Source organism: Physella acuta, unplaced genomic scaffold (genome assembly GCF_028476545.2).
Source record: "Physella acuta isolate Inbredline_101_S28 unplaced genomic scaffold, ASM2847654v3 ptg001214l, whole genome shotgun sequence".
Classification (NCBI taxonomy): Eukaryota; Metazoa; Mollusca; class Gastropoda; family Physidae; genus Physella; species Physella acuta.
In genome coordinates, this window is record NW_026732731.1 from 266,733 (window position 1) to 282,274 (window position 15,542).

The 15,542-nt window shown below is 35.0% G+C and overlaps 1 protein-coding gene across 1 annotated transcript; it reads left to right on the forward strand.

Moving 5' to 3' along the window:
- The first annotated feature begins 5,615 nt into the window (after positions 1-5,615).
- Positions 5,616-15,478, forward strand: LOC131957146 (ecto-NOX disulfide-thiol exchanger 2). The gene is made up of 13 exons (XM_059321871.1): positions 5,616-5,796; positions 6,432-6,521; positions 6,923-7,089; positions 7,235-7,397; positions 8,301-8,507; positions 8,920-9,153; positions 9,357-9,569; positions 10,810-10,916; positions 11,991-12,120; positions 12,233-12,399; positions 12,794-12,904; positions 13,338-13,431; positions 14,174-15,478. Exons 2-13 carry the CDS (start codon positions 6,434-6,436, stop codon positions 14,395-14,397), a joined length of 1,905 nt encoding a protein of 634 aa, XP_059177854.1. The 5' UTR covers positions 5,616-5,796; positions 6,432-6,433; the 3' UTR covers positions 14,398-15,478.
- Positions 15,479-15,542: the final 64 nt, after the last annotated feature.

The following is a 15,542-nucleotide window of genomic DNA, read 5'->3' on the forward strand; positions in this document are numbered from 1 at the left end:
GTAATTTCCGTTGACCGGAAGTAGTAATTTACGCTACTTCCGATTTCTCAAAAAACTAATGTAAATTTTTAAAGTACTAATAATATTGCGCACTAGTATGCACTTTTTTATTTGGCGTTCACTTGGTGTGCAATTCTTTTGTCTACGAGATTTTTATTCTATTTTTAAAACTTTAAGTATTTAAAATGGATTAAAATTCATGTCTATAGCCCGAGTTCCCATCCCCTGTTGTTTTATATAAGAATATTCGAGAAAGTTTAGGGGAGATCACTCCCGGTTTATTTAATTTCAATTTTTTTTTTTAAATTAAAAGAGAATTTTTTTTCTAATGGCATATAAAACATATATATATATATATATATATATATATATATATATATATATATATATATATATATATATATATACATATACATATACATATACATATACATATACATATACATATACATATACATATACATATACATATACATATACATATACATATACATATACATATACATATACATATACATATACATATACATATACATATACATATACATATACATATACATATACATATACATATACATATACATATACATATACATATACATATACATATACATATACATATGTATATATATATATATATATATATATATATATATATATATATATATATATAAGCCTATATTATAATAAAGGCTATAAAATCTACCTAAATTGTTTAAAAACTTAAAAACATTCAAAAGAATTCAAACATTCAAACATCGTGTAAATATATAGATCTAATTAAGATAAAAAAAATAAACGATAACTTTATCTATACGAATACATATAAAATATATTCAAAATTAATAATACGTACTCTACATTATGCACGTTTTACATTTTTGACTTATCAAGGGCGACAATAGATAAAATATGTAAATGTTTTTAACAATCCCCGCCTACATTCCCTTGTTTTAAACTTTTTTTAAAATGTTAAACAATTTACACAACAAAAGGGAATACATTTGATCCATCGAAGTCATTAATGTGAAACACTATTGGTTGTACATTGTATTTTTGGTAACGGCTATTAAAATGCTAACAGTTTTATAAATAACTACTTTATATTTTTTTTAAAGGCAATAACAAGATTGTTTGACATGTACAATTGGATGGTGCAACTAAACAACACAAATGGATATGGTGGTGTTTTTTAATATTTTGGTATATTATAATATGGAGGGGTGGTAGTGTTATAGACCTATAAAACTGCTTCTAATCATCTCTAATATTATTGTATCTTTCAAAAATTTTACTTACTATTATAGTTTGATACAACATATTTATATATTCGTGTTTCACACAAAATTACACTTTATGCTAATTTAAATAATGATTTCTAGGCTGATGTACAAGAGTGGATGTTTTCGGTGTGGTGGCGGTGGTTCTTTAAATTTTTTATATAGTACCAGTGCCGTCGCTAGGTCAGGTATCACCCGGTGCGGCACTTCGTGTCACCCCATGGGACAAAGTATATATATATATATATATATATATATATATATATATATATATATATATATATATATATAATTAAATGCCGCATACGCGTACATGTATGTGTATAAGCTTTAATCACTGCAGACTTAATAATAACGACGAGCTGACTCGCGACGTATCATACGCCGCTATCTAGTTGTTTGAATTTCTACTTATCAACAATTCATAATTTGTGAATTCAACACTACACCCCCTCCCCCCCCCCCCCCCACCCAGTGAAAGCAGCCGTTTACAGACGACAATGAAAATATCAAGCAGAACTTATTACCTCCCGTTAGTTTCAAATCGTTTAAAAACTAAATTATCTGCCCCTTGTAGCCGTCACTTATTCGAACCGGTTCTGCTATCGTAAACATTCGGGGTGAACCACAGCTCACCTTACAGGTGGGGGTGAGGGTGGTAGCTAAGCTGCGTGGTGTCTTCTATGGTCCCCATGAAGAGAATTATATCTATAATAATAGTTTCGCTGTCTCTCTATCTATCTATCTATCTATCTATCTATCTATCTGTCTGACAAGAACGCTCTAGAGAAAACACAAGGAAAATAAAAACATGCATAGTAATTCGAAAAACGAAGTATGACGTCGACACATTTAGCGCACAGAGTAGAAAATAATCTCAAGCCGGATAGTGCACACATTGATATGACGTCATTGATTATCGATATTCAATACAAAGGCAATTTGGTCTAATCTAAGTGGTTTGCGTGAAGAGTTTCTTTCATACAATTCTTCGGGTAGGGGCGAAGCCCCACCCCCGCGTAAGAACGTCTGAGCCCCCCCCCCTCCCCAACTCAAAAGAAATTTCCTCATCGATACTCTATAATAAAATTACCGCCTAATTAATGTGTCTAATCTTAAAAGTGGTTTTCTTGCAATGGGACGGTAGACATGTTGTTTTTTTTTTGGGGGGGGGGGGGGGGGGTGGAGGGGTGGGGGGGGTGTGTGTGTGGGGGGGGGGGGGCGGGGGGGGGGGTGTGTGTGGGGGGGGGGGGGTGGGGGGGGGTTGGTTTCAGTGTTTCTTTCAGACTTTTTCCTCCCCGGAGAGGGGTGGGGGTACTTGAAATTTTCGGGGGCGGGGGTAGAATTTTCTGGGAGGGGGCGGACACTGGAAAAAGTATATAATTATATTTCGTTGAATGGGACGGTAGACATGTTTTTTTTGGGGGGGGGGGGGGTGTGGAGGGGTGGGGGGGGGGTGGTGGTGTGTGTGTGGGGGGTGGGGGGTGTGGGGGTGGGGGGTGGGGGGTGGGTTGGTTTCAGTGTTTCTTTCAGAGTTTTTCCTCCCCGGAGAGGGGTGGGGGTAATTGAAATTTTCGAGGGCGGGGTTAGAATTTTCGGGGAGGGGGGGGGCGGACACTGGAAAAAGTATATAATTATATTTCGTTGAATGGGACGGTAGACATGTTTTTTGGGGGGTGGGGGTGGGGTGGGGGTGGGTGGCGGTGGGTGGGGTGGGGGGGGGGCTGGTGTGTGGGGTGGGTGTGGGGGGTGGGGGGTGGTGTGTGTGTGTGTGGGGGGGGGGGTGGGTTGGTTTTAGTTTAGAGAAAAGAGACAGCACTATCAACCTAGCGCCCGGTGTATCCTTCCTCAACGGGCCATTTTTCTCGTATATAGATGTTTATCTATAGTCTGTTTATAATACAGTTGGATGTAGCAATGTTTTCTCTATAGTTAGCACGTTTATGACATGGTATCACTCCCGCCCTTTATTAATAATTGTCGATTTGTACCTAAAAGACTATTTAACTTAAATTAATCATTAATAAAACTGGCCAAATTTTTTTTTTCTTCTGTACATTTCATTTTGCATTTTTAGCCTGTGTGTCACCCCCTAAATGGTGTCACCAGGTGCGGTCCTCACCCCTCGCCCCGCCCTCGCTACGCCTCTGTACAGTACTAGCGTGCCCGTTCCACACTTTGCCGCTGTCTCAGACGCATTATTTTAAGAGTGTTTCATTAATGTGTTACCAATCCTATATTCTTAGACGTGTGACCTTGTTTTCTACAAATGAGTTATTTAAATGTAAACAATGCCTGCGCTATATTCCTTGGATTATATTTGTCGGGGCACGGGTTTACCTACGCTACCCCAGGGCGTGATGTATGAAATTCTAGAGTGTACGTTAATCACTCTCCGTAACCGTGAGGTACAACACACTTCGACGTCCGCTAAGGCGTCCGGGCGCTCTCGGGAGCATCCGGTTACACCACTGCAGGGGCGCCGCGTACGACCCCTGGCTCGGTTTAATCATCGAATGTCGTGTCACCGAGTCAATATTGTAGGGTGTTCTTTTAATCGAACGTAGGCACCATAGTGTTCACAGGATAGCCTGGGGTGCCAAACTTGCCGGGGCCTAGTTTACTTTAATTAACGACTATAATACCCCATCTTATCAATAGTCTTTAGCACTGTTTAAAACGAACCTTGGCGCCATAGCGCTCACGGGAAATACACACACACACACACACACACACACACACACACACACACACACACATATACATACATACATATATATATATATATATATATATATATATATATATATATATATATATATATATATATATATATATATATATATATATGGTGATTGTGATGGTCTGGGGCAATATAAAAATGTTGTATAGGGCAAGTTCAGAAATGACAATTTTTTGTGCAACATAATATGCGCTAAATCCCTATTACATTGTTTACCCATTTAAGCCGTATCATCTCATTTAATTAAAGATCTCTATATACATTTGATATCCGTCCTGTTGTGTTCTGTTTATACTTTTATTTTATTTTCCACTTTTAAGTAATTCATTCTAAATGGAGTGAGTTCACACTACATTGGCTACTACTAAAAATGTTTGCTTTGAAACCCGACCAGTAGCTTAAATTAAGCGATCTCGAAAAGACAGTTATCTGCCTCTTCTAACTCTTAGTTTATGGTCGACGCCCAAGGAAGAAATTAACCAGCCGTGAAAAACAATTCACCCTCGACGGACAGCTGATCGAAGGGATTAATCATTAATGGCATTATGCGTTATTGTGCGTACGAGTTAAGAGTGGGTGAAAGGGGGGGGGGGGGCAAAATAAATACTGTTAAGAGCCAATAATAGGTAAAAAGCGCATACAACATTTTCAGCTTTTTTTTTTAAAGAGGGGGCGATGGGGGGGGGGGGGGGAAGGGGGTTTAAGGACGAAATTCGGAAGGATCTTCACTGAACGGGTGTGTGAAGAAATCGTCTAACTCTTAGTAAAGAAACCAATTGTACACATTTAAAAAAATGTATGCACTTCTTTTTTATTCCTGTTTAAGAAACGATATGATGGTTCATGGCAGTTAAAAAGCCGTTTCTCTCAATTTAAAAAGGACTGATCAAAGCATTGATTGCTACAGATATTTTCTGCACCCAATTTATAAAAGAAAAAAATTGGAGTCTGAGGTTCATTAAAACAGCCTACGGTCAGTGATGGTGGGGTGGAAAGGAATGTTAATAGATCCAAAGAATAAAACCTGGATTTATATTTTTAAACGTATAAAATTACATCTGTTTACAAATAGGCTGATACACATATTTCACCGATTTGTATGTCACTAATCTTGTTTTTGATTATGCCTATTCGTGGTGACTAGCTGGGTGTGTGTGTGTCGGGGGGTGGGGGGGCACTTGATTTTTTTTTGGGAGGGGGGGGGGGGGCGTACACAGGTAAAGTATATATTTTCCATCTAACTCCATTTCGTTCAACTTATTGCCCCTTCCCCCGAAGAGATGCCAAGATGAAACTCGGGTTGTGTGTAGTTGGAGGGGAAGAATTCGATTGATTACTAAGCTAGGTAAAACTTCTGACGATGGTGCAAGTCGACAAATTCAACCGCTTTGTGACTGAACCTCGGGAGTAGTCTGCTGCAGTCCCTGTTACCCTCTGTTTAACAGACCTCACATTTGTGCCCAAAGATTTATCTAGAATCTCATAAGCAATTGAATATAAACGCCCGACCTAAGACATTTTTAGATCCTAAATTTAGTCTCTAAATCTGGTTCATTTCGTAGTTTAGTTGCAATCAAGATGACAAAAAGCGACACCACTAAAATATTGTTTTCCTGACAGGGGAAATAAGCGTTTTAGCTTAGTTCAACAACAACGGGGTTAAATTTAATGTTTTACAGTCTAAATTACTTTTAATTTTGTTGTAGGTTAACCTACACAATATTTCGAAACATATTGCTGTTTTGAAAGCCGTATTGACACTCTGCAATTAATGTAAGTATTATTATATAGAATCTAGTAACTATTAACTAATAACTAATTGACACTAATTGTGCTTATTTAATATTCAGTAAAAAAAAAAAACCTCCATAAAAAAACTAACTAAAGAAAAACTGCTTAGATCTAGATCTAGTAATAAAATTAGACTCTAGATTCTAGATTTCTAGATCTAGAGATCTAGACTGATCTAGTTTAGTAGTAGTAGTTAGTAAGTAAGCTGACTTGTCACTTATAATATACTTAGAATCACTATATATAGTATATACTAGATTACTAGAATCTATATACTATATATCTAGATCTACTTACACTGACTTACAGTTATACAATGACAATGTAACAATACCTAGCTACTAGCTAGCTACTAGATTCTAGATCTATCTAGATCTAGACTTTTTTATGCAACTGCTACAGTCAATTTTACTGTTTTTCTTTGATCTTCTACTCTACTTAACTAAGGATGTATGTAGAATAGAGATCTATTTTACAATAAAGTATCATCACTCTCATAACACCAAGAATTGTCTCACTGGTTTGGCACATAGATCTAGATCTAGAAAATCTAGTAAACAAAGTTCTAGTACTAGTTTATGTCTTTTTTTTAAATATTAATTTTTAATTTCTTTAAGTAATGGATCCAGCCAGAAACAATCTACCTCTGCAGTTCAACACCAACAAGAACAAGCCTGTGATCCGGACTAATTCAGAAGGGAAAGATGGTAATTGAGTGTGCTTGTTATATTTTAATGAAACATCAGCTGGACAGATATTGTTCCCTATAAATTAACTGACATCAAGGCTAAACGTGACCCTAGCAGCTATTGTCAGCCTAACCTCGGCCCAAACAATGATATTGCTAGGTTAAAATCCTCACTTAGATTTATTATTATTTTTACAGCCATAATAAATTAGAAAAATGAAATATTAAGATAACATTAACATGATTGAATGAAATTTCTTTTTAGACAATACAATTTTTAAACTTAGTATTGTTGTTACTAGAAATTAGTTTATTTTTTTTATTAAGGCTTTAGATGACTTATTACGGCTGTACAATTTACAATGTTTATAGCTGTTAGCTGCAGTTAACTGTATTTATTTTGCATGTTAATCTGCCTAGATGATGTGACTTCAAGCACAAGCCATAATATGATGGGTCCTACTGACCACTCGAATGACCAGCATCAGAATAACATGATGGGTATGTTTAACATGCTCGGACAGATGGTTGCACCTATGACTACAGATCCTAATATGATGATGATGGGTGCAATGAATTTCCCTGATGTAAGTATTTTTTAAAACATGAAAATCACTTTCTTAAATTGGGTTTATTTGATAAATAATAAAGGAAACTGTTTTTTTTTTTTTTTTTTTTTTTTTTTGTGTGTCTGCTAAACCAAGACCTAATATTTTTAATGGTTGATTTTAGTTTGGAGGACTCATGGGTGCTGGGCCTGCACAAATGATGGGAGCAATGGGACCTATGGGAGGACCAGGAATGATGGGTCCTGCACCTGGACTCTTAGGCCCTCCAATGGGTGTTAAAGAGATTATCCATTTGAAGTCATCCGTTCTCTATCCACCTCCTCCAGGTGAGTTTGTAAATAGTAACTTGTCTTATTTTTATCTTGATTTAAGTACTTCATTTTGGCAAATTTCTCTGCACATGATGACTAACCCAAAAGTTTTCAGTTAAGTTTATGGGCTAGAGCAGGGGTCTCCAAACTGCGGCCCGCGATGTCCTCTCATCCGGCCCTCGGAAATCTTTTTGTCCACGGAAAAAAACGTTTGTTGGTGATGGCTGAAGAACTTTGCCCAGAAAAATCAAATACATGCCTGAAAGAACCTGGTCCCCGAACTAAAATTTGATAGTTAATGTGGCCCTCGGACTGAAAAGTTTTGAGACCCTTGGGCTAGAGGTTTAGTAGAACAGCTCACAGTCCACCCAACTCAATACCTGACTTGAGTTTGGAAAGTAAAGGCAACCAGGTTTAGTGCTGGCCATACTGTCTATGTTTTGAAGTCAGGGGAAGCTTTTGTACATACATTGAGCTAATATTGTCTTTGAATCAAAAAAAAAAAATTAATTTTTAAGTACATTTGCTAATTAAAATGTGGGAAAAAATAAAATAATTTTGTAAAGGAAAAATATAACAATTTTGTTTAGTAGGTGTTTTATAAGAAAATAGAAAATAAGGAGAAAAAATCAATTTTATATAAAGATCTACTTTATATTTATACTTATATTCCACTACATAATAAGAATACGCAATACAAATTGAATTTGGATATCACAGTCTAGCTGTCCAAAATTATGTTACTGTTTGTCTTTTTTTGTCTAATTTTTAACCATGCAGTTGTGTGCTGATGAAGATCTTAGGTCTAATAACGTTCTATAACGTGCCTGTTATTGTTTTGAATTTGTTAGGATACTAATACTACTTGTTTTATTAATATTTGCAATACAAATTATCATCTGTGCCAAATTGTTTTAGGTGCACCACCCCGCAGTACACGCGAAAGACCTCCTGGTTGCAGAACCATTTTCATTGGTGGCATCCCAGAGAATTGCACAGAAGATTTGTTGTATGAGGTATTTGAAAACTGTGGACCCATTCAGAGCATTCGGATTAGTAAGAAGAACTTTGCACACATCCGCTTCATGAATATGGAATCTGTAGATAGGGCCTTGTACATATCAGGTAAATGATCCAATAAAAGCTATAGGTGTTTCTATTATGTTTATTTTATGTATCTCCTTATAAGATTCTTTAGTTGTTCTAAATTGTTCTAAATTGTTTTAATAATGTCTTGTTGGTTAGTTAGTTATTTGTAGAAATGTTTTTCTACAAGTTATTCCCTGCAAAGGACTGTATACAGTTGCTTTTTTTTGTGCATGCTGAATACACCGATAAGAATTGGATGTCAGGCATATTCAAGTGGTTGAGCTTACCCATATTCTTAAATTGTCCCTGTCTACATAGGAAGGTGGGGTATCTAGATAGGTGGCATTTGCAAAGTGTTCACCACATAATTGCTGTTCTTGAACAGTAATTATTTTCTCAGTCTTTTGGACAAAAATGGTCGCATACGTTTTTTTTTTTTCAAATCTAGGATACCGCATGAAGATCAATGACTCTGATGAAAAAGAAGACACAGGGAGGATACACGTTGATTACGCTCAGGCCAGAGATGACCAGTTTGAGTTTGAGTGCCACCAGAGGGCGCTGGCCAGAGAGATGAGACACCTGCAGAGATTAGAGGAAGAGAGGCTCCGCCCACCCAGCCCTCCCCCTGTCACTTACTATTCTGATCATGAAGCATCACTTCTTTTGGAGAAATTAAAAAGTATGTTTGTTCTCTGTAAGACTTTGAAAATATGGTATTGTTAGATAGTCAATGTCTGTCATGTTTTTAATGTTTTGTTAATATATCTAGATTTCAAAATGTTCTCAATATCTAATGTTATGTAGATTTGATAAATAGTTAAATAGTAAGTGTGTAATTCAAATTTGAAAAAATAGTATAAAAAATGTTTTTTGCTGTTGCAGTGGATGATAATTTTTCCAACGCTTCACAAGTACTTATAACCTGGTTAGAAAGGGGTGAATGCAACAGAAGAACCTCAACCAACTTCTACTCCATGGTACAGAATGTCAACAGCCACATCCGCCGCTTGATTAATGAGAAGTCAACAGTACAAGAAGAATATGAACGCTACAAGCTACAATACCAGCAGCGCCTACAAGGCATCAGAGCACAAAGTAAGTTCATTTTGGTTTTATTCACCCTCATAAATCTGAGTTTTCAGCTCATGAGACTAGCTATGAGGAATGGAAGATTCCTGTCTGTTTTCTTACTGGAGGTTAAAGATAAATTTTGACAAACTGAGAGTGGTAAGACCTGGAACTATCTAAAGGATCGATAACTCACAGGGCAATGATCTGTGTAACTGTTTACATATATGACGGCTTGGTAAACTCATAATGTGACTACATTTGTTGCTATGGATTTCTGCACTAGGGAGGAATAGTAAAAAAAAAAAAAACTGTTGTATAAGATAAGATGCTTTATGAGGTAGGTTTCTGTGATGAAAGATGCAAAATGGTTTTTGTAGTTGTATTAATTTAAAAAAAAAAAGTTTTCAAAATACTTAACTTCAAGAGTTACGACTTCGCATTTGTATGTTTAAATCTGTCTAATTGAATTTAATTAAAATTTAAGAAAAATTTTGAACTAAAAATACTGATACTTTTGAAAAGTTGATAGTTGGCAGTGTTAAAAAGTTATTGTCCATAAATGATTGACATTTTTAGTAAAAACTCTGATGTTAACTGTGGAAGTGTGGTCCAAGCACCCTGTAGCTCTTCTAAGTTTAAAGTTATTTTTGCATCTGTCATCACTTTGTTATGTATAGTTTGTTACAAGTGAGAATGATGTGAGTATTACTGTTCATTGAAGTAACCATTGACATTAATCATTAAGAAAGATGATGATTGAGATGTAGTTGGTGTCTGTTGCTAAGCATTCATAAATGCAAATACTGATTGGAAATTAAAAAACAAAACTTTTAATTTGGATTGGATTGACATCTTATCATGATGCCTATCATTGTATTGTGCTGCATATTCCCAACAAATCTGATGAGGTAATTCACTTGTTTATACTGTACAGAAGGGTACCAAAACAAATATGTATTTTTTATTGGGGTGGGTATAATATTCCAAATTATAGTATTTGGTTTTCTCATATTTTAAATAAAGAAAAAAATAAAAATTCATATGAATCTCAAAATCATTAATGGGAATTTATTTGAATAGTATTCAAAGTAAGCTAAAATTATTTAAAGAGAATTTGTTTTCTAATGTTTGAGCACCCTTCTGTGCATAACAAAGTACGGGAGTTGTTTAACTGTACCATGTCTGTGTGTCACAATGCTCTACACATGGCTAGCCTTGGCTGCATAGTATTTCCATGGCCTCTACATGTCCCCTCCCCCTTCAGTGTGTCAGGTAGAACGTGTACTGGCTGCTGCTCACAAACAAAAGTGCTGGGATCATTTCACCAAGGCGCAACGAAAGAATATTGACACCTGGCAACACCAGGCCCAGGTAGTGTACACAGGAAGGTGATCAGCTAAGGCATCATTACCTTTCTCACAGTCCTTCAAACAAAAACAAAAGTTCACTTTAGAGAAAGTTGACAGTTATTTTAGATTCAAAATTAACCAAACTACATGAAGTTTTCTAAAGACATTCTGTGAGTAAAAGTAAAGTAGACCCTCAAAGTATGAACAAGTTTTAAAGGTAATCTGCTTCCTTAACCACAAAGTATGATGAAACTTTCCCAGTGTAATGGTGGTCCAGAATGGGACACAGAATGCATTGATGAAAAGCTAATGATGTCTTAGTTCTGAAATATATGTTGAGTCTTTCATTAGAGAAGTTACTTTAATCTTATAACTAAAAAAAAAAGGCCTTTATTGCTTTAATTTTTTATTGTTACCAAGTTGCCTCCCAACTTAAACAAATTCCAACGAAATAAGCTTATTCTTTAAGTTCTTAGTCTACCACCACTAGGCATTAGATATAAGGTAAGGTCAGAAAGTAGTTTGGTGAAAGAATTAACCTGGATCAGTCAAGGATCTGGAATTATTTTAAAAAAATATTATTCACTAAGAGATGTATTTAGAGTGGGATGAGGACATAGGTTTATATAATCCATTTACTGCCCAGAAGCTTGGTAACTTGGTTTAAGTAAACATCAGACTCGGTTAGAAGGACAATGAGACCAAGGTATGGTTTGAGCAACATAAACCACCAAGAGCAGGTAAAACAAAATGAACCTAATCTCTACCACCAAGACGTGAGGAGATACTATTGCAGTCGGCAGAAGAGATTTGAACAGTGGTTTGTGGTAAATTTGAAAAGGATTGGTACATTTATTTATTCAGTTATACTTGTTGCAGACATGTTCTAGAGTAAAATTTAAATTCTCACTGCAGTGTTGTAGATCATAAATTAAAAAAATAAAAATAAAAAAAATTTCTTGGCGGTTATCCATAATTGATTATAAAGAACATTGTTGTTGTGATGTTAAATGAAAGCTATGCTAATAAAAATTTAGAATAGGTTAATGAAAATATGTGTTACACATGTAAAACATATGACTTGGTCTGCCTTCAGGAGCTGCGGGAGACTGAAGAAAGCTTGATGCCCAAACTAGAAGATGGTGCTGAAGACATGGACTTCTCTGATGAAGAAGAGACAGGCCCAGCCACCAAAAAAAGAAAAACTGGAGCCCACAACATTAGTGGTAAGTTTAACTTGTCTCGACACCACTTAACATACATAATAAAACATTATATTACCTTTTCATAGCAACATTTAAAAAAATTTTTTTTTTAAATTTTGGTGTGAAAATGTAGACAGCCCAGAAAGTCAGAAACTGAAGGAAGAAAATGACGCACTGAAGTGCCAGATGGAAGCTTTTAAAAACGAGGTGGACATGGTCAGACAGGAGTGGAAGACTGAAGTGGAAGACAAAGACAAGCAAATTAAGGCGCTGCAGAATGCTTTACAAGGAATGCAACAGGTTAGTGTTTATGACAGCTGGAATAACTCATTGAGTGACCACTAAGGGGACTAAGTGGTTTGTTCCTTATTAAAAACAGCAGGTTGAAGGAATGTTTGTCGAAGCTATTCCAAAACAGTGAGCAGTAACTTCAGGGTGTGACTGTTAAAGCTTTTTTTTTTGTGTATCTTTATCACATTTCATCTTCATTACAAAATAATTTTAAAAAAAACCCCAGCTTTTTAAGGCAACTGTAAAATTCTGATAGTGCATTTCCTGTATTTTTTTAATGATGTAAAACAGGTTTAACACACCAGTTAAGTTAAGAAAGGCTGAGTTGGTGTTAAAATTTATTGTATCTGTTGTATTTAAGTAAACTTTAATATTCACATATAAACCTAAAAAATAATTTCAGCAACTTATAGCTCAGAGGGCAGCAGTAGCTAAGCTGGAAATGGAGAGAGAAGAAAAGGCTGATGATCCTGAAAAAGAAACTGATGAAAGCAGTAAAAAGAGTGAAGATAAGGTAGGTTTTCCTGTTAATGGTTTGCAATTGAGCAGCCTATGGGATGGAGTGGCCTAGCGGTAGAGAGCTGGATTGCTAACCCGTAAATCTCGAGTTTGAATCCGGGTTCAAGTCAGTAGACTGTCCCTGAGTCCACCCAAATCTGATGGGTACCTAACTCACGTTAGGATAAGTAAAGGCGACTGGGCACTATCCCTTCATATGCCGAGGTCACAGAAACAAGTGAACTCTACTTCACTTGCCCCGTAGACCATCAGATTTGAAAGGGACTTTACTAATTGAGTAACCTGGAGGATAATACTACTCTTTTGTGATGACAAGTTGCTACATAGAACCTCACCAATTGTATAAGCTTCTTAATTTATATATTTATTTGTCAAGTAGCCAGCTTTACAAAAACACATTATGAACAAAAGTTTGAACATATTTTTAGGATGAAGAGAGCAGCTCATCTAAGTCTACCAAAGAAGATGTATCAGTAAGCAGCACTGGCCTTTCACTGACTGACAAAGAAGCTAAAATGATTGGTAAATATTTTGAATTAGTTGTATTCATTATAGTCCCTTTCCTCTAATTAAAAACCTACTTAATAAAACATAGGTTGACTTAGTAAAATAAAACAGTCAAAAAAGAAGTTTCATTTAACACAGTATTGTATTTAATAGTAATAAACATTGTTCCAGTCTTGTTTTACAATCTGCGACCTGTAAAAAATATGTGGAACACTTTGTCCACGCTTTTGAAAAGCTCTAGTTTGAAAAATTCAAAGCTTTTATTCTGATTGGTTGCAAGTTGTACTTGTAGTTGCCTTAGACTTAAGGTCCTGAGATAACTTTCTTATTTCATGAAGCAGAACTTAGAGCGAAAACAATAAAATCTCATTCCAAAAATGTAACATAAAATCTGATTCCAATCTTGTATTTACTTCTCTTTTATCGCCTCCCATATGTCTGTCTCAGCTAGATAATGTTAAGCTTTCTTAAGTTTGATTGTATGAATGGAAAATTGCTGCTGTTGCAAAAGTATAGGAGCTCACATTTGTTATAAGAAAATATTTTAAGACACTTTCATTTCTAATATAACCATCTGCTGTTGGAGGCTGAAATTATTTTTAGAACAGACCTAATTCCTTGATAGCAGTCAGCAGCAGCCACCTTCAAAATGTTTTGTTGTTTATATATAAATATATATGTATAAATTTTAGTTATCTAGGGTTTTGTGGAATTAAAAAAAAGAAGTTAATAAACAAAAGGGAATTTCTTTTTTCAGGTCTAATTTGTTGTTTCCTGCATGTCCATCCTAACGGCGCAACAGTTGACTATCTGTGGTCGTATTTACGCCAACTTCTGAATGTGAGAACCCGAGAAGTTGAAGACTTGCTGGAAAAGATGCCCTCCATCTTTGAACAGGAAATTATTGGAGTTGGAGCAGGCATTGAAAGGAGATGGATTTTCACAGCCCTTAAAAAAGGCCCTTCTTTAACAAATTCTTAAAACAATACAGTTGTATGTTGGATTTGCTTATTTATTCTGTCTTTAAAATGATGACAGACAATATTTTAAAATGCATTGTTTGTAGCTTTACCATAAAGCTACAAGACAAGTTAATTAATACAGAACTTAAATAATGTTATTCCGACTTTATAAAAATGGGGTACAAAGCATATGATTGGTATAAAGCATATGTAGAGTTGCAGTTTGAATACATGATAAACAAATATTTTTTAAAAATTATGTAATTATATTTCACTAAGTATTTTGTTTTAGAATTAGGTGAAAAAGTTTAAGGAATTTTAAAATTTCAATAAATAAGCTCACGAAATAACTTCTTGACATTGTCAACAGTAACAACTGTTGTCTCATCTATTGGTACAGAGATGTCCTTTATTGCTCTTGCAACTTTTTACCTCCTAGTTTTCATTAGGGACTAAATAAAAAATAATTGACATGATCCTGAAAAGAACTGATTAAATAGACTTTCACCCTTGCTGTTAACAATTTTAATTCTGGAGGGAAAGTGATATATTAACACTACAGTAGTTATGCTTGCAAACTTTGCAGACCTGACTGCTTGGACTGCTGGTAATCGGATGCTCTGAGAGTTGCACATTTTGTCTGAATGAATGTTTTTATTTCAATTTCTTTGTTTTAAATGTTTTACCCATCAAAGTGTTTTTTTTAGGTCAAACTTTATTTGGATGGTGTAGTAAAATACTTGAACTCTTCAGTATTTTAAGCACAAGACAATTTATAAACATGTTAATTATGTTTTTTAAGATTAGAGGATTAATTAATGCTAATCGTTAATTAATAAAACCACAAGATTTTATTTCTGTTCATTGCCCTGGGGGTAAATTTTATTTTTGCAGCTCCTTGACATTATTTGTGTACATATTTAAACATTGCAAAGAGTTTTGATCTTTATGTGCTTATGTTTAAAAAACTTTGATTATGTCAATGATTTTGTTTTTTAAAAAAAAGATCTTTTTTTCTTCTTGAGTTTTTTGTTTGTTTTACTATTTGAAGAGTGTATTAACTTGCAAAATGCTCAAGTTATTAAATGTATATAAACAATTATTTCTTCTTGTTTCATATTTTCTATATTACCTCAGTCTCTACATAGGCAACAAAAATATATT

Coding starts and splice junctions, on each gene's coding strand:
- LOC131957146 (XM_059321871.1), top strand. CDS start 6,434: ATGGATCCAGCCAGAAACAATCTACCTCTGCAGTTCAACACCAACAAG. Junction 7,398..8,300: donor TCTCTATCCACCTCCTCCAG/GTGAGTTTGTAA, acceptor AAATTGTTTTAG/GTGCACCACCCCGCAGTACA. Junction 12,400..12,793: donor CTTTACAAGGAATGCAACAG/GTTAGTGTTTAT, acceptor AAATAATTTCAG/CAACTTATAGCTCAGAGGGC.